General features: G+C 42.7%; 2 protein-coding genes across 2 annotated transcripts; one reads left to right on the forward strand and one right to left on the reverse strand.

Annotated features, from left to right (window-relative positions):
- The first annotated feature begins 3,870 nt into the window (after positions 1-3,870).
- On the forward strand, positions 3,871-7,594 carry TMEM14A (transmembrane protein 14A). Its single transcript, XM_056856735.1, has 4 exons — positions 3,871-3,958; positions 4,288-4,389; positions 5,024-5,111; positions 7,295-7,594. Exons 1-4 carry the CDS (start codon positions 3,883-3,885, stop codon positions 7,332-7,334), a joined length of 306 nt encoding a protein of 101 aa, XP_056712713.1. The 5' UTR covers positions 3,871-3,882; the 3' UTR covers positions 7,335-7,594.
- A 7,472-nt stretch (positions 7,595-15,066) lies between these two features.
- LOC130484001 (glutathione S-transferase-like) lies at positions 15,067-23,191 on the reverse strand. The gene is made up of 6 exons (XM_056856915.1): positions 23,079-23,191; positions 20,504-20,555; positions 19,653-19,785; positions 18,333-18,474; positions 16,984-17,115; positions 15,067-15,189 (listed from the first exon to the last, which is right to left on the reverse strand). Exons 1-6 carry the CDS (start codon positions 23,163-23,165, stop codon positions 15,067-15,069), a joined length of 669 nt encoding a protein of 222 aa, XP_056712893.1. The 5' UTR covers positions 23,166-23,191.
- Positions 23,192-23,450: the final 259 nt, after the last annotated feature.

Below are 23,450 nucleotides of genomic sequence, written 5' to 3' on the forward strand. Positions count from 1 at the left end.
AGTGGGTTTTAGATCAAATCAGGCCTGAACTGACCCTAGAAGCTAAAAGGACTAAACTGAGGCTGTCCTACTTTGGACATATTATGAGAAGGCAAGAGGCGCTGGAAATGACAATCATGCTAGGAAAAGTTGAAGGCAGCAGGAAAAGAGGAAGACCCAGCAGGACTCTATAAAGGAAGCCACGGCCCTCAGTTTGCAAGATCTGAGCAAGGCTGTTAAGGATAGGATGCTTTGGAGGACATTGATGGATTCATAGGGTCGCCATGAGTCGGAAACGACTTGACGGCACTGAACACAACACACACAAACCCTGTTTTTGAAAACGTGAAAGGCCAGGAAAGATAGGCAGACATGGGTGGGAACTGAGCAATGTTTTCCTCCAGTTATCTGCCGACTGGCAGGACTCTGTGCTTGTTTTTCAGACACACTGGCCATTTATCCATGAAAGGTTTTGCCTTGGATTTGTCACTCTTTAGATGCACATTTTCCCCATCCGAATTCTCAAAACTCTGCATGGGGCTTATTGTTGAGTTTTGAGAATATGGATGGGGGAAAAATGCATCCAAAGAAGTGGCAAATCCAAGGCAAAACCGTGCGTAAATGGCAACTGACTTCCCCTTCTACTGGAGGCCAGGGTGAGCTGACTAGGAGGCATAGAGGTCTCTAGACAAGCTCTACAGGTGAAGGGATTTTTTATAATGTTATAGAGAAGAAGGGCATGAAGGTATCATATTGAGGAATTGAGAAATCCCTTAGAAGAGCCCTGCTCCACAAGTGTTCTCCATCTCAGAGAGTTACACCCCACTTTCCTCCCCCAGTGGGTACCTAAAGCTGGTTACAGCATCTTTCTCCCTCCATTTTACCCTCTCAGGAAGACTGAGAGGTAGAAGAAGAGTTGGTTTTTATATGCCGACTTTCTCTACCACTTAAGGGAGACACAAACCTGCTTACAATCACCTTCCCCTCCCCACTACAGACACCCTGTGAGGTAGGTGAGACCGAGAGAGCTCTAAGAGAACTGTGACTAACCCAAGGTCACCCAGCTGGCTTCATGTGGAGGAGTGGGGAATCAAACCCGGTTCTCCAGATCAGAGTCCACCGCTCCAAACCATCACTCTTAACAACTACACCACGCTGGCCACACAGCAAGCTTCCATGACAGTGGAGTTTTGATCCTAAGTCCGCCAGATCTAGTCTTGACATCCTAACCACTGCACCTTGCTGGTGGGATCCTGTTAGTGGGAGAAGCAGTCATTTACAAGCATAGCTGAGTTTGACTGTTGATCCTGTTTTGGTTGAATTCAAAAGGTAATCTGCTGGAAGGCCTTGGAAAAGAGCCAGTGGTTCATATCGGTACCTATGATGCAGGCAAATAAAGGTAAAAGGTTCTGGCAGTGGCTAAGTTGCCAGGCAGGAGGAGTGTTAGTGCACCGATAAATGGGGCAGTAGTTTAGACCTGTCAGCACCTTGGGGGTGCCTAGTTGAAAAGGCACCTTTCACTAGAACTTGAAACTGAAATTGTTCAAAAAAAGCCAAAGGGTGTATCAGGTTCAGAACATCATCTGCTTCGTACTCTGTGCCTTCATAGAGAGTATAGGCAGCAGCCTCTAATTTTGTTGAGCCTGTGAGCATTCTGGAGAGCCAACGTGGTATAGTGGTTAAGGTGTTGGACTAGGTCCCGGGAAACCCAGGTTCAAATCTTTACTTGCGCCACAGAAGCTTGCCATCTTGCCTTGGGCCAGTCACACACTCTTAGCCTTGACCCTGGCTAGTATTTGGATGGGAGACCTCTGAGGATCACTTGGGTTGTAATGCAGAGGCAGGCAATGGCAAACCACCGCCAAATGTCTCTTACGTTGCCATAAGTCAGCTGTGACTTGAAGAAAGAGAGAGAGAGAGAGAGAAAGAAAGAAAAGAAAGAAAGAAAGAAAAGTAAGAAAGAAGTAGGTGAGGACTTTTGGGAAATGATTTCATGGGGCTAGGGCCATTCACACAGTGTTGTTAGGTTTCAAGCCAAGCATCCTCCTACAGTGGAGGCAGCTCCTTGGCACTCTCAGTAAACCCAGAGATGATACTTTCTGGCCTCACCTGAGGGACTCCCTGGAGACACAAGAGGAACCAGAATTGGCTCTTTGCTATGGGAAGGTGGCTTTTTATTTCAGCTTCTCCCCTCCACGAAGATAGAGCACAGTGTGCTGCCAGGACCATCATAGGGAGAAGTTGGAGAGATAGGGAAGTGATGGGTTCATGGCTTTTATGCATCTGCCCAGTGCTTTGCTATTCAGTCAAAGGATAGGGAGAAATGTGAAGCTCCCTTGAACAACCTTCTCATTTTTATCCCCAGGACTCGGGTCCAAGGGACATGTTTGATTTTCTAACAAATCAGGTCCAGATTCCCCAGACCCGATTCACTTTCCCGCACAGCAGCTGCAGGGACTAGCATTTTAAAGGACTTCAGGGCCCACTTCAGCTTGGAACCACAATTTGAGGGGAGGGGGGGCTCCTGCCTCCCCTCGGTGCCATCTTCCTCAGCCAAAATGTCCAGGAGGAGTTATTTGCCCCATTTTTGGAGCTGCATGTGCAAGATTCAATGTATAAAGACCCAACTCATTAGAAAACCTAACATGAAGTTAGGCCCGAAGCAGGCAAGAGGGTGCCTTCTGTTGGCACAGCACTGGGGATCATTGGGCCGCTAGACGTTACTCAAAGAATATGCAGCACCGAATGGGGAAAAAATACAGATACTTAAAGCAGCAAAAGGAAAAGACACGTTCCAAAGGTCTTTCTGTCAGTACAAGAAGATTGCCATTGGCAGAATACCCCCCGCTAGTGGAACAGAACCTTTCGATCCAAGCCATTATGTATTTATTTGGTATTGGAAGCCTTTTTGGAATTGAAAGGCAGGCTGGAACTGTTTTTAATAAATAAAAGAATGGTAGTTCTGGGTAGGGAGGAGTATAGGGAGGCACTTGCTGTGGGGATAGTCTGTAGTGTGTGAGAACAAGAAGGCACCAAGGGTATATAAGGCTTGCTAAGATGGCCACAATTAAGGGTTAGTTTGCCCCTGGATTCTGTTTCAAAAACAATGTTGTTGTGTTTATTATGGTTCATGCTGCTTGAATGCAGGAGATTCTGTGTGGATTGCATGAATTTTTCTACACCATAGAGGAGGGAAATTTATACAGACTGCATGATCAGCCCCAGTGAAAGTAAACACTTTGCCCATATGGATGGGGTTGCCAGCTCTGGGTTGGGAAATACCTGGAGATGTGGGAGGTGGAACCTGAGGAGGGTGGGGTTTGATGAAGGGAAGGACTTCAGTGGGGTATAATACCATAGAGTCCACCTTCCAAAGTGGCCATTTTCTCCAGGTGAACTGATCTCTGTCACCTGGAGATAGTTGTAATAGCAGGAGATCTTCAACCAGCAACTGGAGGCTGGCAACCCTACATATGGAGCAAGGTGCTTTTATTGTTGGATACATTACATTAGAGGAGAAGGGGGGGAAGGATTATATTGATCCTTCAACTACATCTGATATATCTGTATCTGATGAAGGGAACGTTAACTCTCAAAAGCTTGGAAATCTTATTGATCTTCAAGGTGCTACTGGACTCCAGCTCTTCTATTGCAGACCAACACGGCTGTCTACCTGAAGCTTTCTTCAACAACATAGTTTAAGGTAACTGCACTGTGGTTGCTTTAACACCAGCATCGTCCCACAAAGCCTGCTGCCATTTCTATTTGCTCTGGTTTGTTCTTTAGAAATATCAGTTTCATTATTTGGCGCTCACAGAGCCAATTTGGTAGCATTCTTTGATTTTTCACTGAGTTCTGCTACGTTCATATTTGTTCCTTGCTTTCTCCTTCAGATATTTCATCATGAGTGTGGACTGGATTGGTGTCGCTTATGGTGCAGTTGTGGGTCTTGGAGGTGCCGTAGGATATATTCGCAAAGGTAAATCCTGTAAATTGCAGAAAAATGAGATTATCTAGTACATTGTCAGTAGGTACATCTCTCCTCACTTGCACTGGCATATGTCATGGGGGGAAAACATGAATATATGCCTGCAAAATTATCCGGTTCAACGCAATTGTGAACTTTTTGTTTAAAAGTAGTTTTGAAGTCACAGTTGTGTGATAATACATTGTAAATAGATGAATTCAAGTTCTAGAAGTGACTTTTTAAAAGACAATCTTTTTTGTTTCAAAAGTGGTTTCTGCGTGTTTCTTTTTTATCTTTTGTTGAATTCTGATATGTGTGTGTGTATGTGACTGTTATTGCAGGCAGCAAAATCTCTTTGGTTGCTGGCCTTGTCTTTGGAGTATTGGCTATCTATGGAGCATACTGTGTAACGCATAATCCCAAAGATGTAAAAGTATCATTATGTAAGTATCTTTCCTTACTGAAAGAAAATGCACAAGCTTGATGAGCACTTCATGTGCATTTTGTTTATTACTGTGAACAAATTGTCACATTGCCTATTTTTTTGTCAGTCTTATGGAGCTTTAGCTATGTGTTGTGCTAAAACCTGCAGAGTTTAGTATGCAACGTTTTCTACAACAGCAGAAGTTATTAACTCAGAACTGGTAGGCACCCTTTTCAAGTCTATGGTCACCTTTTGAATTCTTACAGGGTGGTGGGCACAACGACAAAATGGTTGCCACAGGAGACAGAGCCAACCACAACATTACTGCTGTAGGAGGCAGAGCCAACCACAAAATGTCTGTGACTGAGGTCATGTTTAACTCTAATAGTAACTCTTCAATATGGCAGAATTTCTGTTAAAAAGATGTCTACACCTCTTGCATTGAAAACCTCACGGGGTTGACAGCAACCCCCTTCCAAACCTGGGTAACTTAGTTAACTGTAGTATTTGTTTTAACGGATTAGAAGACTTCCTATATATTTTCCCACGTGTCTGATTCCAAACAGTGTTCTGTACATTACGGAAAGACAGAAGTGGTACATTGTTTTTAAGGCTGTTTTAAAAAAACAAATATGCTGTATGTTTTTTTCCAGTCACAGCATTTATTCTGACCACTGTAATGGGAGTAAGGTTTAAGAGGTCCAAGAGATTAATGCCAGCTGGAATCCTAGCAGGTCTAAGGTAAAAAAATAATAATCCTATTTTATGCTACAGTCCTATCATATTTACCAGAGAGAGGAGAGTGGGTCTTAGGCACAGTTGGCATTCATAATGTTATCCTGTCAATTACTTCAAAAAAATGTGTCAGAGGTCCTGATTGTTAGATTAGCTATGAGTCATTGCAAAGTGCAGAATTTTGTATTCAATATGCAAGTGAGAATCCAGAATATCTTCATAATTTTTCTTGTCCTTAAGATTAATGCACAGGCAGTGCTGATGAAACTCAAGAAGTAGAAAGGTAGAGATAATCTTGGTCAGGCTTTGCAGTAGGGAAGGACAGCATAACTGATTGCTGCTCCATACGATTGAAAAAGTGTATCACTTGCAGACTGAGGCTTCCCTGGTGTAGACCTGTAAAACTGCTGTCCCTGAAGGATGGATGGATGGCCTTTTGTAATGGCATTTGATGCAGTGGAGGAGATCAACAAAAATTGACATGAATGGAAGCGCCTTCTGCTCATGCTGGGGCACAGGACCTTCCTATTAATAAAATCTCATGAATCGTGAAGAAAACTTTGTTTCTGAAATGTCATAAACCATACCACGGTAATAGGCTTGCAGTCTAGTCCTGTCTTCTCTGGATCTGTTTTTTTTACCCTTCCTATGCTTGGTCCCGGCTGGGGAGATCCATACCAATAACTTGAATAAGCAAATCATGCAAAATAACCCAGTATACACATTTGTATAATTTATGCAAACTACAGAACTCATCTGCGGTGCCATAAATGCGAGGGTACTTTCCCTGCAGACCCCTTGCCAGCACACAGCCCAGCCGGGAAGCTGGGGCAGAAAGTTGGGTCTTGCCTCTCCTTTCTGATAGCATGCCACCAAACCGGGTAAAAGTCAGCCTCTCGCTCTACTCTTGTGGTGTTGCCTGAGTTCTATGCCACAGGGGTGTATTTCTTTAGTATGCCAAGTGGTAAGGTGGGGGGTAGCTACAAGACAGGCAGTAGGCACAAGTAATCAAACTAAAGAAAAGGTACTTACAATCCATGGAGCATCTGGTATTTGCTGGTTGCATGGTGTGCCCCCCCCCCCACGCACCTGCAAGCCTCTTCTAGCATCATTTCCCTCTATCATCTCTCATTGCAAACACGCACATGGGTGAGCATGCTTCTCTCAACCACTGGAAATGCAATACCAAAACTCCCTCAAAGACCCCAGAGGAACATCTCCCCTTTTTGAGACCCCTCCCCAAGCACACTCAGATTGGTGCCTTAGCCAGTCTGAGTGCCAGGTCCTGGGGCTCAAGTCTGCCAGAACATAGACCCTCCAATCAAGAGGTGTTAACACATCAAAGAGCATTTTTCCCCTTTGGGTTGTAAATGATTCTATCTGGACGAGTGCATTTTCCCCCATACTCTGCCTGTCACAGGGACACCTCTCAACCCCTCCATCTCCATAACTGTCACAGTATATCTTGCCTGTATGCCCTCATCCCACAACATCAGCTTTACTTGGTAGAAACTTGAGTTTATCTTGGTGCATGTTTTTTCTGCTTTGTTTTGTTTTCATGTATTGTATTCTGTCTATATAGTACATATTTATGCCACCCTTCCTCCAGGGAGCTCAAGGCAGCATAAATAATTCTTCCAGCAACGTTTGCAAGGTAGATCAGGTTGAGATAGAGTCTGACTGGCTCAAGGTCACCCAGTAAGAGAGCCAGCGTGGTGTAGTGGTTAAGAGCGGTGGTTTGGAGCAGTGGACTCTGATCTGGAGAACCGGGTTTGATTCCCCATTCCTCCACGTGAGCGGTGGAGGCTAATCTGGTGAACTGGATTTGTTTCCCCACTCCTACACACGAAGCCAGCTGGGTGACCTTGGGCTAGTCACAGCTCTCTCGGAGCTCTCTCAGCCCCACCTACCTCACAGGGTGTGTGTTGTGGGGAGGGGAAGGGAAGGTGATTATAAGGCGGTTTGATTCTTCCTTAAGTGATAGAGAAAGTCAGCAATCTCTTCTCCTCCTTCTTCATTGCAAAGTGGGGATTTGAACCTGAGTCTTCCAGATCATAGGCTAGTAACTGCAACACCGACCCTATCAAAGTGCACTCAGCCGTGGCTGTGGGCCTGTATAATCTTACGAGCCTTAGCAAGCTGCACGTCTGTTAATTTTACTCTCTTGTGTTTTTCCCCCCTGCACGTAGCCTTCTGATGATTTTGAGACTGGTGTTTTTGCTGGTATGAGACGAAAGAAGCAAGAATCAGTATTCGTTATCATTCCACGTGAACAAACTTTGTACTTTGAATGTCTCCGCAGAAATATGCAGCGCTTTCTTTTGTTACTGAATGAACAAAAGAGGTTGTTACTCATAGATATTGGGCTTCATTCTTCAGGCTATATTTCCTTAATGATAGTTTGGTAATATCACTGTGCTTGTTAAGGACAAGTGACTAGCTTGTCCATTTAAACATTAACTTTGGGGAAGGAGGGGGAGTAAAGAAAATTTCAATGATTCCTTTCTCCCAAATAAATAAATGGCTTTTGAAACTCAGGTCAGTTATGTCATAGGACATAAATACATACACCTGCATTGAAATTTGCCAGTCATGCTATGGAATGGTACAAACTTGGTTTATGTAATGAATAATTTGATATGAATGATGTAATATTGTATTGCAATGAACAACAGGGATTTATTTTGCGTTTCTAAAACGCTGTCAATTTCTACTCCTGTCTTGAAATTGCAAAGATAGAAACTACTGAAGCTAAAATAAAGTTTAATACTTTGAAAGCATGTAATGTGTAGTTGTTAACATTTAGAAACTTCTTGTATAGGTCTGTCCCATTTTTGCCCTTTTCTTCCTCTGAGCCCAGGGCAGCATTTGTATGCTCTCTTTTCCACTTTATCATCACAACAACCTTGAAAGGTTGGGTAGGCTGAGAGGGAGTGACTAGCCCCAGGTACCCAGCGAGCTCCATGGCCAGGTGGAGATTTGAACGTAGGTCTCCCAAATTGTAGTCCAGCACACTCGTCCCTACAAAACATGGGCTTGTAATGAGTTGGATAAGCTGTTGGATGCATTGGATAAGCTGATGTCACAGAGAAGCTGTCTCTGTGCCCTTCTGTATTAGTGTCCACCCAGATCCCTAGTGCTGCAGCTTTTGAGCAGGAGCCAAAATAAGGATGCGCTCTAACAGGTCTCACCTGTTTCCACCAGAAGAATTCTCAATGCCAAATGGGCAAGCAGCTTCTAAACTTAACAGCAACTTGTCTTTTCTGTAGCAACAACTATTGTCAAATCTCTTGTTTGCACAGCACACTCTCACCATTGGGTATAGTCCTTTTTGGGATCTTGTTCAAAGGGGAAATCATCTTGAAGCATTCATTCACAGCCATCTTTGGCTCCTTTAAGAGGCAACCAAGGAAAAAGAGCATTTTAAAAATTAATGCAGATTTAAAATTTGTTCTTAAACATATTTGGAGTTGAGCTTACCCTCCTGGTAAGGTTCATAAGTAAATCCTTATTCTCCATTCTAAAGAATTGCTGGCCCAGAAATCATCAATCTTGAACTCTGACTTGCATACGGAGATATTATCAGCTTTCTCCCAGATTGAAAAGCACTGCTTTTCAGTGGCCGAACCACTTCAGACTAATTCTATCAAGTCTGCATCATGGTTCGACAAGGAATGCCTAGCACATAAAAGATCCCTAAGAACCCTGTTTATGAAAGCTAGTATGAAAGATCCCTGTGTCAGCTACGATGATTGCTTTACATACAAAAAGTTGTACTTAAACCTAGTTACTAAAAAGAAGAAATTCTTCTTTCAACATAGATGGTCACATTTGCTTTCGTCTCTTAAGTCTAGAAACAGTAAAACCTTTTGGAAGGCTGTTGCAACCCCAGCTTCCTACAACTCTCTTCCCGATGTCAGTATCCTTCCCCAAGTTCGGGTAGAACATTTTTCCAAATTTTTCAATTCTCACACTAACCATGTGTTTAATTCTGATGAATCTATGCCCTTAACTTACCCTAGATGGCCAGCTGTAGATGTTGAGGAAATTCTTGAATTAATAGGTAATCTGAAGTCAGGCAAAGCCCCAGGTCCTGATGGTCTCCCGGCTGAATTGTTTAAGGCATCTATTGATTGGTGGGCTCCGCTCCTTGCCAAACTATTCACATCTATTGACCTGTATGGCATCTTGCCAAACTCCTGGCTAAATTCAATAATAATTCCTATTTTTAAAAAGGGTGATCCAACTCTTCCTGATAACCTCCGTCCCATCAGTCTTCTTCCAGTCTTGGGCAAACTGTACGCGAAACATCTAGAACAGCGTCTCCTTAGCTGGGTAAAGGAAAACGCAATAATAGGCCCAGAGCAAATCGGCTTCTCCATAAACAAATCAACCTTGGACCACTGCCTGGTTCTTGCCACAATTGCAGAAAAGTATATGAAAATGGGTTGCAAGAAACCCTTTGTCGCTTTTATTGACCTAAAATCTGCCTTCGACTCCATTATCAGAGATAAACTCTGATCTAAGCTGTCTAGTATGGGAATTGACCCTCGCCTTTTATTCCTTTTTAAAAAACTCCACTCATCCACAACATGCCAAGTAAAATATTCTTCAAAACAGTGGCCTTACTGATAATATCCCATTTAATAAGGGTGTGAAGCAAGGTTGTATACTTGCTCCCCTTCTTTTTAATCTTTTTCTGTCAGACCTGGCTTGTTCTTTAGAGCCTATTAATGGACACCCTGCTAAATTGGGAGGCAAAGCCGTTCCTATTCTTTTATATGCCGATGACACCGCTATTTTATCCTACTCTAAAATCGGGCTCAAACGTTACTTAAGTGCGTTTGAGGAATACTGTCATCTAAATCTTCTTAAAATTAATTACTCTTAAGACTAATGTCGTGGTTTTTTTAAAAAAATGGTCGCCCACCAGCTGGCGTATTGGTCAGGCCAAAATCCAACAGGTGAAGAGTTTTAAATATCTCGGCATTACTTTTAATTATTACCTTAAATGGGCAGTTCATAGATCCAGGATTATCAAACTAGGGAGAATCTCTTCAAACCAACTGATGTCCTTCTTTCGTTATAAGGGTAACCAGTATGTTCCCGCCGCAGTTAAGGTATTCAACTCCAAAATCTTACCCCAGATTCTGTATGGTGTACCTATCTGGGCCAAAGCGTTCAATCGAGACTTAGAATCAATTCAAGCTAACTTTTTTAGAAAAATTCTTGGTCTCCCTCGCTGTGTCTCTTATTATGCTATTACCTCTGAACTTGGTCAAAGCTTGCGTGAAACCAAGGCATGGCTGCTAACCATTCGTTATTGGCTTAAACTGTTTTTTAGAACAGCGTGGTTCTCTGATGTCTCTGCTGCTAAAAGAACTTCATAATACCTCCTGGGATTGTCTAATTCTGATTAAAATAAGATCATCTGGAGTCTCTGTGGAAGACCTGGCTTTAACTACTGAGGCCCATATTTTTCAAATTGTTAAACAGTGTTTCTTGGATATGGAGCTTCAGATGTTACTCCCCACTCAACCCTTGGTCTGCTCCCCAGCAATGTTGAGTCTCAAGAATTTAACCAACAATATTCCCCATTATTTTCACACTCTGGACATCCCACCCCTCTGCAGAGCCTTCTCTCCCGCTAGGGTTAATGCCTTTCCTTCAAGGTAATTCACAGAGGGTAGCCGTGTTAGTCTGTTTGCAGTAGTCAAAAAGGGCAAGAGTCCAGTAGCACCTTAAAGACTAACAAAAATATTTTCTGGTAGGGTATGAGCTTTCGTGAGCCACAGCTCATGAAAGCTCATACCCTACCAGAAAATATTTTCCTTCAAGGATGCTATATGGAAGGTATCAACAAATACCAATCCAGGAAAGGACTTGTCCCTGTGATACCTATTCCCTGGACTCAATTGATCATATTCTGTTGGTCTGCCCTCTATATGAAACATCCCGTGGGAAATGGTTAAAAAATTGGCTTCTTTCCAAATATCACCTATCTACCCAAGCAAAATGTCAATTTTTATTAAATAATTCCGATCCGGAGGTTACTGCAGATGTTGCCAATTTTCTAGTGGATGTGATGAAAGTTCAAAAAGCCCAAAGTGTGTAATTTCTACTTTTGGAATTTACTGGCCTATGTTTGTATCTTAATGACTGCATATTTTATGTACCTTCTGTAACAATTGTAATATTACTTATGCCATTAAAGGTTTTTCATTCATTCATTCATTCATTCAAGTAAATCCTTATCAAAGCACCAACTGTTTACTGTCTGAGTAGCAATTACAGCTGTCATATACATAGAGAGGCATGGTTTGAAAGGTGAATTTAACCTATACTAGCCTCATCCACAGTAGTAAACAATGGTTTTGACGCAAGAAACACATTGAGTCTTGAGCAAGAGTTATGAGCACTTGAGGAAAAAGTAAAACATTTACCTCTGGGGTTAAAGTGTCACCATACATCCACCAACTGATGTGTTAGTAATGATTTTTTAAACAATCTTTTCAAAGTTAACTTTTTCTGACATCTTTATTATCAAACTCTACATTAAAGTCTCCACCAATTATGATATCACCTACAGAAAACTCATCTAATCCTTTCTAAAGGCAAAGGTAGTCCCCTGTGCATTACTGACCCATGGGATGACATGACATCCCGACGTTTACTAGGCAGACTGTTTACGGGGTGGTTTGCCATTGCCTTCCCCGGTTATCTACACTTTACCCCCAGCAAGCAGGGTATTCATTTTACTGACCTCAGAAGGATGGAAGGCTGAGTCAACCCGGCTACCTGAAACTGACTTCCCTTGGGATTGAACTCAGGTCATGAGCAGAGTTTTTGATTGCAGTACTGCAGCTTACCACTCTGTGCCACAGGGCTTCTAGATGCTCATAAAAGTTTTTATGACACATTTGGAGCATAGATGTTTACCAAGGTGACTAGCTTGCCTTTCAAGAAACCTTAAAATCTATCATCTATATCACAGATAAAAATCCAAGATTTGTATGTATTTTTAATGTATATAGCAGTTTTACAGTTTCTGAAATTCCCTACAAATGCAAGGACCATCATTCTACAAAAACTCACAACTTGTTCCACAAACTCGATAAACTGAAATATGTGGAGTGAAACTGGTTTGAAAACAAAGGGCTTAAGTTCACCTAACCATACTAGATTTATGGCTATTGATTTAAAGCATTTCTGAATGCTTTTATATGGAAACTCCTACATTAAGTCAACAAGACTGCTTTCTACGTCAGGTGCTTTTTCCATTCACTTAGATGCAACAACCACTACACAAGGTACTGTAAGCAATCTATACAAGTAAATGACTTCTACAGTCTTGGGTTGGGAGCAAAATTATACTAATTCTTAAGCCTGGAAAGGATAGTAATGAGATCAAGCTCCTATAGACCCATAACTCTGTTAAACAACAGTTATAAGATAACTAACAAATTTGCTAGCAGATTGTCTAGCTAAAGTTATTGCTAAGTATATAGATAAGGATTAGATGGGTTTTATACCTAAATGGTCATTAACATTGAATATAAGAAAAGTATGTAATTTAAGTCAGTACATTAATAATGAAAAACTCAAGTTGCCTTTATTTCCCTTGATGTACAGAAGGTGTTAGGGGCCCCGTGGCGCAGAGTGTTAAACTGCAGTACTGCAGTCAAAAGCTCTGCTCACGACCTGAGTTCGATCCCAACGGAAGTTGGTTCCAGGTAGCCGGCTCAAGGTTGCCCCATCCTTCCATCCTTCCGAGGTCGGTGAAATTAGTACCCAGTTTGCTGGGGGTAAAGGGAAGATGACTGAGGAAGGCACTGGCAAACCACCCCCCAAACAAAGTCTGCCTTGGAAACGTCGGGATGTGACGTCACCCCATGGATCAGGAATGACCCGATGCTTGCACAGGGGACCTTCACCTTTACCTTTGTGTGAAATCTGAATTTTCATTGGCGGCACTTAAAACCATTGGGTTTGGAGCCTGATTTATGAATTGGGCTAATATCTATTCTGATACTCTCGCTAGACTGGCAATCACAAGTTGTTTCTCTGCTCCTCTTAAAATATCTTGGGGACTCAAGCGGGTATGCCCCTTATCAGCTTTGTTCTTCGCAATAGCTTTTGAACCGCTGAATGAATGAACAATTTATTTACAGCTTTTGCCAGATCAGCTGTTGAACCATTGTGTGTGTTAAGTGCCGTCAAGTTGCTTCCGACTCATAGCGACCCTATGAATGAAAGTCCTCCAAAATGTCCTATCTTTGACAGCCTTGCTCAGATCTTGCAAATTGAGGGCTGTGGCTTCCTTTATTGAGTCAATCCATCTCTTGTTGGGTCTTCCTCATTTCCTGCTGCCCTCAACTTTTCCTAGCATGACTGTTGAACCATTACCAATCCATATTAGAGAATATTTGGAGATCCACGGGATTAAAATTTTGGATGGGGTTTCAATGCAGATGATTTTGTAGTTGCTGTCACAGATGTTGACAAATCTAGCATGTTTCTCAAAAAAAAAAGATTGACGAATACTTGGAAATATCAGGCTAAAAGTTAAATGTGTCAAAAAAGGTAATGTTATTCAACATAAAAAGGGAAGATCTTTATGAGGAAAATTGGTTAGGTATCTGGGGGTCTGTATGAGATAGTTGATCTACTAACCCATATATGTAACCTAATCACTAAATTCAGCCACTGTACCAAGAGAGTGTAGAGTAGCAACTGTTCCACCAGTTTTTCAAAAGAGGTCCAGAGGGGAATCAGGAAATTAAAGGCCAATCAACCTAATGTCTGTCCCAGGCAAATTAGTAGAAATTGTGATCAAAGATAGAATTATTAGGAACACAGAGGAACAAAACCTGCTGAAGAATTAGCTTGTAATAATTCCTCAGAGGAGGAATTTTTAGAGGATTGAACAACAAGAAAAAAAGGCAGCCAGTGTGAGAAACCCCTTGAACTGTTCCTACTGCACCCATCCCTCATGGCGGGGGGAGGGAAGGGAGACTTTAACACTGAGTCTACAAAACAGAGATGCAAAGACAAAACAAAGAAGAAATAAAAAAAACTGATAAAAGTAGAACAGAAAGCAAAGGGCTAAACGAGGTTAAAATAAAAACTAAGATAATGTGAGATTAAAAAAGGAAGCCCCAGATATGGAGCACTGCTTCTAGCATCTTGCACGAATGCTCTGGAACCAGAAACCTTTCAAACCTGTTAAGACTTAAATTTCATTTTAGGCATGGTTTATTGAGAAATCAGTGGCACTTGCTAATAAAACAATGTTTCCCACAGAGGTACTGATCACCAAACAGTATAAATGCAAAAACAAAGAAAGAGAGGTACCGTATTTAATTGTTGAAAGGCACCTATCTTTGACAATGGAATTTCTTACACAGCAACATAATGTATAGACAAAAAGGGCAAGAGTCCAGTAGCACCTTAAAGACTAACAAAAATATTTTCTGGTAGGGTATGAGCTTTCGTCTTTAAGGTGCTACTGGACTCTTGCCCTTTTTGACTACTGCAAACAGACTAACACGGCTACCCACTGTGAATAATGTATAGAGATAAGGAAGTCGTATGCGAGGGATAAGTCACAGTACATTTGTAAGACTACTAATACAATTCATATTGAGGGTAAAAATTTTCAAGATAGTTTCTACTATAGTCATGAGGCTCTTCAGCTGAAGAGTGGCTCCATACCCTGTATTATATTGATCTCTAAAAACTTTATCCTATATTGACTTCACAACAGTTTTCATGTGCATTACCTATTTATACTGCTGGTGTTCAAATACTAACAAAAGTTTCAGAGACTACAAAAGAAGTCACCATTACATACTAATGTTTTGCAAAGAAAGGCCATACAGTTAATGGTGTATATATAGAAAAAGTACAAATCATATATATATACGCTAGTAATTTTCTGTCAACTTCATTGCAGGTGTTGTCAGAGGTTGAAGATTTTCTTGACCTTTGCACCAAACTCATCATCTTCAGGGGGTTTTCTCTGGCTGCCAGGCTGCAAGAATTTCTTAATGGTGGGGATATTGCTTATTCTTGTTTTGAAGGCCTAAAGGGAAAAACAAAGAAAGCGCCAAAGAAAAATATGCTAGCATAGATTGGCTTGCATGAAGAAGAGTAATTTGTATCCCAGCTTCCAGGCATGTTCTGAAAAGGTGATAGCAACTTCCTAGTCATCTGAGGCCTATTATGCATTGGTACCTGGACTCACGTTCGGTCCCTGTCTGACTCGGATATTCCTTGGAAAATTGCACTTGTTTTCCTTCCATGAGAAATGCGATCGCTGCCAGCCCTAGCAAGGTCCTGCTCTTCCCATTCCTCTGCTAATCCTACTTTTCCCTCTGATGTGAGCTCAGCCCGGCTCAAATCTCAGTACAGATGGGAAATAAGGAATAGCCAATCATGAAGCAGCATGTAAAGAGAGCAGCATGTAAAGAGAGGGGATTCAAGTGCTTCCTGCTACCTCAAAGCTCTTTCTGAGCAAAAAAAAAAAAAAGGCTTTTTAAAAACGAGGCTTGGATTTCTCTCTCCCCCCACCCTTTCAGATTGCTCCATTTTTTGCTTTTCGTTCTTAAAATGCTTTTTTATGCAGCAGTTGGGTTTTTTTGGGGGGTGATTATCTTTCACAATGGGCACTGCGATATGAGCCAATTACAGAGCGGCATTTAGAGGGGCGGGACTTGATTTGAGCCTGGGAGGCTGCTGGTGCATAAATTCCCAATAGGAAAGTGTGAGTCCAGTGAGCAACGAACCTCAGGTAAAACGCCCATGCAGAAATGACCTGAGTCTGAGGCATTAAAGGCCAAAGTTGTGATTTTACAGTGCTTCAAAAGAATGACAAGTGTCTTTTTAAAATCCTTTCTTGTGTGAGTCTGCTCAGAAAGAACTCAGAGAAAGCAGGAAGCATTTGAGTCCCCACCTCTTGAAACACTGTTTTGTAATTGGCTGTGGTGCTTACTGGAAGAAAAACATCACCCCCCCCCCCACCTCAAGCTTCCGTGTCCCGTGCTTTGGCTTATGCATGGGGATTTCATCCGGGCTGGTCTCAGGAGAGATCGAATAATCGGGTTATAACGGCAACGGGAAGACCCGGGATTTGCAAGGGCTGGGCACGAGGTCACCTCTGAAGGATGGAAAACTCATGCATAACTCCAAGGAACAATTGAGTCAGACTGTGGGCGAATGTGAGTGAAAGTACCCCTGCATAAACGACCATTGACCATTAAACCAGTAGTAATTGGAGGGAGGGGCTGTTGGACATGGTTCTTTTACAGCTAGAAGTAGAAGATACTTCCAGTCAGCACTTTTAAGTCTCATTAAAGTAAGAAAGACTACCGTGCAGTTCAGTTCGTTAGCAAGCTAGGGAGAGGTTTAAACAGCTTATAGTATCCTAGAAGGGAGGCAATTTGGTTTTGGTGTATGTGCCTAATGGTGCCCATCCAGCAACCCTGTACCCTGTCCAGAATGTTAATACCAGATTAAAAATGAACTAATAGTAATAAGCAGGACATCAGGCAATGAGTTTCTAACAGCAAGATCAACTGCAGACTGCCTTCTGGGACTTGAGCTCTGCAAGGGTTTATGGATTGTACTGAATTTATACCCCTTTGCCATATAGTTTTATTTTCTATTAAAGATTTCCAGTATGCTGAAATTGGAGATACTATGAAGTGCCCAGTTTCAGATTGCATGTACTATAATAATTAAAAAACAACTCACTATCTTTTGGTGGCTCACATTGCATTCTGATTATAGTAGTTGCCTTCTGTAAATGTAGATCATACACAACCCTGATTGCACATAAAGGTATTCAAAACCAGGTAGGATGTCACATCACTCTCACCTGTAGCAGGGGAAATTTGGCAAGAACATCAGACCTCAGCTCCTCTGTCATCAGAATGGCTTCAAGCAGATGTACATCTGCCCAGCTAAACTGGTTACCAACAAGGAAATCTTGTCCATGGTCTTTTAAAACCTGTGAAGAATCAAAGCAGTTTTCATGGTAAGTGGACTATCATGTTTACCAGAAATAATATAAGACTCAGTTGTGGGTATTTGTGTTTCTTGGAAAACCAAAGCTATGGGATGTTAGCACTGAGAGACAAAGTCTGGCTCACTGTTATCCACTTTAGGCAAAACCAGATGTTATGGTGTCCCCAGGGATACTGCCACCATTTTAGAGCTGAACATGGGCAATTTTAAAATGTCTTGAGGGCCCAGCCCTGATTGGAATTGCAGCATGGTGGGACTAGGCATTCATTTCCCCCCTCATGTCTTTTCAAGTGCTGAAACTGCCGCCCCACACACACCGCAGCTGTTTTGGCGCTTGACAAGTGCTGGGCGGGGGGGGGGGGGAAGAACAAGTGTTACGCCAAGCACAGAGGGTACAGCGATGTCCGGTGGGGTGTCTGGGGCGCTCCTGTGTCTTGGAGTGTGGTGCTGTCTCTCTCCATGCCTCCCCTGCCATTCAGCAACAGCCCCATGTACAGACACGAGAGTTCAAGGTTGTCCATATTACAGGGGGTATAGAAGGGTATCGTTACACAAGAGCATCTAGTCCTGCCACACTGCGGGCCCAGTCAGGATCAGAGTCTCGTGGCATTTTAAATGGCTCACATTCTGCTCTAAAATGCCAGTGGCACCCCAGGTATGTCCCTGAAGATGGCATAACGTCTATACATGGGTATACTTTCAGGTGTACAAAATATTAATTTTGTACACCCGAAAGTATACCCATGTATAGGGTTGCCAACCTCCAGGTACTAGATGGAGAGCTCCTGCCTTTACAACTGATCCCCAGCCGATAGAGATCAGTTCCCCTGGAGAAAATGGCCGCTCTGGCAATTGGACTCTATGGCATTGATGTCCCTCTCTTCCCCAAACCCCGCCCCCCTCAGGCTCCGCCCCCAAAACCTCTCACTGGTGGTGAAGAGGGACCTGGCCACCCTACCCATGCATGGCGCAGAGAGGTCCTACTACTTTTTAGATGTAACCTGTGGGTTGACTATGCTCAGAAACACTGGTAGATTTAAGTGCTTCCAAATTATTTTTGGTGCCGCTGGACAATGGAGTCTGCCACTTGTCAAAGTCTGCCACCCACTTTTCCAAGGCTTAATGGCAGCTGCCCACCTTGAGACAACAGGAGTTCTATATGGATGCCCCATTGTTTATTTCTGCCTTATTGTCATTTACCTTTTCAAAAACTGGGAAGTATCTGGTTGTGGCCTTATCAATGATATGGCCAATTTCCTTTGCTTTTCCTTCAGGGGTCTGGAATATTAGCATTATAATCATATGCATCAGATCAGTTGTTCCTTCCACATACATGTTGATCCTGAAATAAATAGTCATCATAGTTAAGTATAATGTGATTAAGATGGCTTATGGTTTGTGCATCAAATGGTTCGAATGCCACTAATATAGGGTGGGATCCAACCAGCTTTTCTGCTTGTTAAACTGGAAAGAAAAGTCCCCTATGATCACCAAAAAATACCATGCTGTGGTTCATGGATCCTACATATGCAAAAACCACAAGGGATGGGGACTGAAGTAGGGAATGGAATTGAGCAAGACTCAGTGAAAAAGCTGGCTGGATACAAATAATGCTGCTGGGTTGCCTGCCATAGTTGATGGAGCAGCAGGAGCAGAAATGGAGGGGAAAACAGCATCATGCAATGCTATGGGAATTTCCCAACTCTTAGTGAAAAACCATAGAGATGTGGGAGATTAATGGATCATTGCCTGACACTGTGATGTCACTTCTGGGTATGTGACTGGAAGTAATGTCACAGCATTGCACAATGCCTGTTTCCACAGTCTCCATCCACCCAATGCGACCTGAAATATAACCCATACTGTCCCATTTTATTTTGATGAGAAGATAGGTGTAGCTGGTGATGCGCAATGTATCACTATTTTAAGGCCTATGCGAGACCACAAGGACAGTCCCGCTACCAGTTGACTGCAGAAAAATAAAGCCTCAGTGCTGCTAAAGGGAGCCAGAACTCAGAGATCCTAGGAAAGATGCTTTGCTAGTAGCCTGGCTTTAGAGCAGTCGCCTTTCTGAGAACGAGGGTGATGCTGCAAAATCTGGACACAATCTTTCTGCAGAAGGGTTGCAGCCTATTATAAGAGGGCTTTCGCTCCCTGTGAAACTATGCCCCGAGCAACACTGATACAAAAAGATATTTGAACTTTTCAAAGAGCATCTGTTCCACATTTTTTACTTAATTTAATAGCAGAGGCGTGAATCCATTGGACTTTTCCCACAGGACCATGAATTTCTGCCTGCTGAGTGTGACTTTCTTACCTCCCCCCTCCCATGGCAACCCAAAATGACCCCCACCCCAATCGTTTTGAGGTGCCGTGGAAAGGGGTAAGTGAGAAAGTTGCACACCACAGCTGAAAATCATTACACCTACAGAGCTGGTGGGCTCAAGCCAGTGTTTTTACTACAGATCACCTGTCTAAAATAAAGTCCAAATACTAGTATACAAGGCCGTGACATCGTACAGTGTCCTCTCCTTCAGATCCTTCCCATAAAGGTTGTGTTTTTCTGCTATGTAGTTGAGAATGGCTCGTGTCTGCACTATCTTCATCCCATCAATTTCCACCATGGGCACTTGCTGAAAAAGCAGGACTCCATCTTGTGAAAGGAAGACAAAAGAAGAGACTCGTTCAGTCTTAGGGTTGCCAACCCCTCAGGTGGGGCCGGGAGATCCCTTCAAATTGCAACTGATCTCCAGATAACAGAGATCAGTTCCCCTGGGGAAAAATGGCTACTTTGAAGGACAGACTCTATGGTAATATAACCTGATGAGGTCCCCCCATCCCTAAACCCCTTCCTCTGCAGGCTCCACCCCCAAATCTCCAGGAATTTCCCAATCCAAAGTTGGCAACCCTAGGTCTTCACAAACTAGCCCAGTTCAGAAGTTACAGAGAATGCCCATACAAACTGTGTACAGTGTACACTTGATTGTTCTGTGTAAATGATGTGAGCCATTCTCATGTTACACTCAATGCATGTACAACTGAACATGTGACTCAAACCCCCATTTATCTGGGTACTGGTCCCCAGTTTCATCTGTAAAGTAAATGTGTGTCAGCTCTTTCTTACAAACAGGTGTACACACATACATGCAGGATTACGAGTGTCCACTGTTACATGTGAACAGGGCTTGTGCCTAAAATGGGTGAGGCTGGGGTGACTGAATGTTTGAAATTGATCCAAGATGCCTACCAAATACAAAACAATCAAATCTCTAACAGACAACACCTCTTAGAGAAAACAACCTTTATTTAAAGAATCTGTTACTGACATCCTGATTTTGATAGATAAACCAGACCCTATTCTGTATACTTACCACTGCGCAATTTTTCCAAATCTTCTGTTGTTTCTACAAATTCTTCTTCAAACTGAAACACAAAATGTTTTATTTGTTACACAAATTATGAGGGATCATGAAAACAGCAATTCATTATGGAGCCCTTTTATTTTAGCTTAAAAGCAGATGATATTTCATGGATTTTTTTTTTTCAAAAACTGCATGTTACAGAATGGGGACAATGAAACATTGTATCTTTGATATGCCTTGTATTTATTCATTATTCAAAGGATACTGGGAAGAAAGTGAACACTTTGTCTCTATAAAAATCACGTGCTCTGATAGTATACAATACTGAATAGTGGTTTAGAGCACTGGTTCTCAACCTGGGGCCATGTGCCCTCCCGGGGGGGGGGGCAGGATATTCCAAGGGGGGCACAGGTGAAAATTGTGTAAATGGGGGCCCACAGCACGAGACCAAGGGCCACAGAGGGAAGTGAGAAGTGAAGAAAACAAACACATGAAAACCTAACATATGACTTTCATTATTGCATTTCTATGCATCGTTTGCAACTGTGTATTTTTGAATCACTGTAATCTTGTGCAATGGTGGTAGAGGTTTTGTTCTCCCTTGTATGTGAACATTGTTGTTCATTCGCGTGTTGTATTCCCTTTTTGTGGGGTATTTTTTGTACATTTCAGTTTCCCAATAAGAACCGCATGTGTGCATTTTGTGTGGCTGTTTATGCTTCTTTGTTCCTTGGCTAGCTACAAACAAAACATTTAAATACCTACCTTTCTACCTAGGACAAGGGGGCCACAGGAAGGAAACAAGGTCAGAAGGGGGCCACGGTCAGAAAAAGGTTGAGAACCACTGGTTTAGAGGTTCCTTTTTATTATTTTCACTTTCACTGGGCAGATCAGCTACACTGTTCAGGGGATCATAGAGCTAGGAATGACCTGCAATGTCAAACTGCTCAGTCAAACTTCTGAACTTAGACTAGGCTGATGACTCCTAAACATCTCCAGCATGCCCATGTCTCCTCCACCCTTTCCTCTGTGGTTGTGGGTAATGATCTCCCTTAGTAACTGATAGCGTTTTTTTATTACACTGAAAAATTACTGTGCTCATATTTTTCCCAAATGCATTCATGCATTCTCCATTATTTGCTTATTTTTCCTAAATGAGAAGATACCATCAGAAATATACAACGATCCTTTTATTTAATAGTGTCTAATTAAAGTGTTTGGTTCCAGAGAATGAAAACTTTCTAATGCTACTTGAGATCCCAGAATTTAGATCTAAACAAGTCTGTTTAAGATCCAGCATGGAGCATTATCTTAAGATCCTAAACTGCAGTTTCTGGGGAACAGAGCATTCCAGCCAGGGCTGCTGCTCAGTTCTCCTCATTCTTTCTGAAAAGAAGAAGAGTTGGTTTTATATGCCAGCATTCTCTCCCACTTAAGGAGAATCAAAGCAGCTTACAATCTCCTTCCCTTCCCCTCCCCACAATAGATACCTTATGAGGTAAGTGGGGCTGAGAGAGCTCTAAGAGAGCTGTGACTAGCCCAAGGTCACCCAGCAGGTTTCATGTGGAGGTGTGGGGGAATCAAACCCGTTCTCCAGATTAGAGTCAGCCGCTCTTAACCATTGCTCTTAATCACTACACCATGCTGGCTCTCACTCAGACTTGTCCTGACTAAGATTTATAATATTTTAAAGGTTTTTAAAAATCATACTGTGTTAATTGAGTGGCTGGGACTTACTGAAAGCTGCCTTGGGTCCTGCTCTGCATGAGTGATTAAAGCAGATTCATTTCATTTTTTACAAACAGTTAATGGCTTGAAGATAGGGTTGCTGCCAACCTCAAGGTGGGGCCTGGAGCTCTCCAGGAATTATAACTAGACTACAGAGATCAGTTCCCCTGGAGGAAATGGCAGCTTTGGAGGGTGGTCTCCATGGCAGCACATCCATACTGTGCTCTCTCCTCTCCCCAAACTGTGCTCTCCCCAGGCACTGCCCCCCCCCCAAATCTCCAGGAATTTCCCAAGCAGGAGCTGGCAACCCTAACTGAAGGTGTATGGTCTGGCAATATGATTGATGCTAAGGAGTTCTGGGCCTAGTAAGTGCCTGGATTGGAAGAATACATGAGACACAATCCAGCCAAAGTTAAGCTCTTTTGTTCTCAGTAGTGGTAGAGCATCTTATTTGCATGCAGAAGATCCCAGGTTCAATCCCTGGCATCTTCTGTTAAAAGGATCAGGGAGTAGGTGATGTGAAAGAGCTCCACCTGAGACCCTGGACAGTTGCTGTCAGTCAGACAATACTGACCTTGGTGGACAAATGGTTCATCAAGTGTTGTGAGCAACCTGTCCTCTTAAAGGAGACAAATGGAACAAGGCAAGCAAAGACCTCCTGGAAAAGCACAGCAACTGAATTACTATGCTCTCCATCAGAAAAGTGTGTAATGGAGATGCCAACGAAGGAATACACTTATTGGGACACTGAACCAGTTCTTATTGAGCAACATCATTTGCAACAGAGACCCGCTCCTTTCGATCATCACTTCATTCACCCAGCATTGCCTTTCTTTCTGTTTGCAGACATTCTAACCTCAACTCCAGCAGCTGCAAGTAGCCAGCGGATGGATTCCATTCTCCCTCTTCCGTTGACATAATGCAGTCTGGGTTTCCCAGCCATCTTCCAAGTAATCGTCTATTCTGTCAAGTACCACACAAGAAAAAATGGTTCATCATAGAATAATAGTGTTATACTTTCCCCAGTGGCCTGAATGGGAGGTATCTGGGGAGGGGCTGTGGCTCAGTGGTAGAGCATCTGCTTGGCATGCAGAAGGTCCCAGGTTCAATCCCCGGCAACTCCAGTTAAAGGGACTAAGCAAGTAGGTGATGTGAAAGACCCCTACCTGAGATCCTGAGAGCCGCTGCTGGTCTGAGTAGACAATACTGACTTTGATGGACCAAGGGT

The sequence above is a fragment of the Euleptes europaea genome, chromosome 10 (genome assembly GCF_029931775.1).
Source record: "Euleptes europaea isolate rEulEur1 chromosome 10, rEulEur1.hap1, whole genome shotgun sequence".
Lineage (NCBI taxonomy): Eukaryota > Metazoa > Chordata > Lepidosauria > Squamata > Sphaerodactylidae > Euleptes > Euleptes europaea.

What these genes read in the sequence shown, in the direction of transcription:
- TMEM14A (XM_056856735.1), top strand. Translation starts at nt 3,883, where the DNA reads ATGAGTGTGGACTGGATTGGTGTCGCTTATGGTGCAGTTGTGGGTCTT. An exon ending in CGTAGGATATATTCGCAAAG is followed by an intron (nt 3,959 to 4,287) that starts GTAAATCCTGTA and finishes CTGTTATTGCAG; the next exon opens with GCAGCAAAATCTCTTTGGTT. An exon ending in AGATGTAAAAGTATCATTAT is followed by an intron (nt 4,390 to 5,023) that starts GTAAGTATCTTT and finishes GTTTTTTTCCAG; the next exon opens with TCACAGCATTTATTCTGACC.
- LOC130484001 (XM_056856915.1), bottom strand. Translation starts at nt 23,165, where the DNA reads ATGGCTGGGAAACCCAGACTGCATTATGTCAACGGAAGAGGGAGAATG. An exon ending in ACTTCCCAGTTTTTGAAAAG is followed by an intron (nt 17,116 to 18,332) that starts GTAAATGACAAT and finishes GATTCTTCACAG; the next exon opens with GTTTTAAAAGACCATGGACA. An exon ending in CCAAATTTCCCCTGCTACAG is followed by an intron (nt 15,190 to 16,983) that starts GTGAGAGTGATG and finishes TTTTCCCTTTAG; the next exon opens with GCCTTCAAAACAAGAATAAG.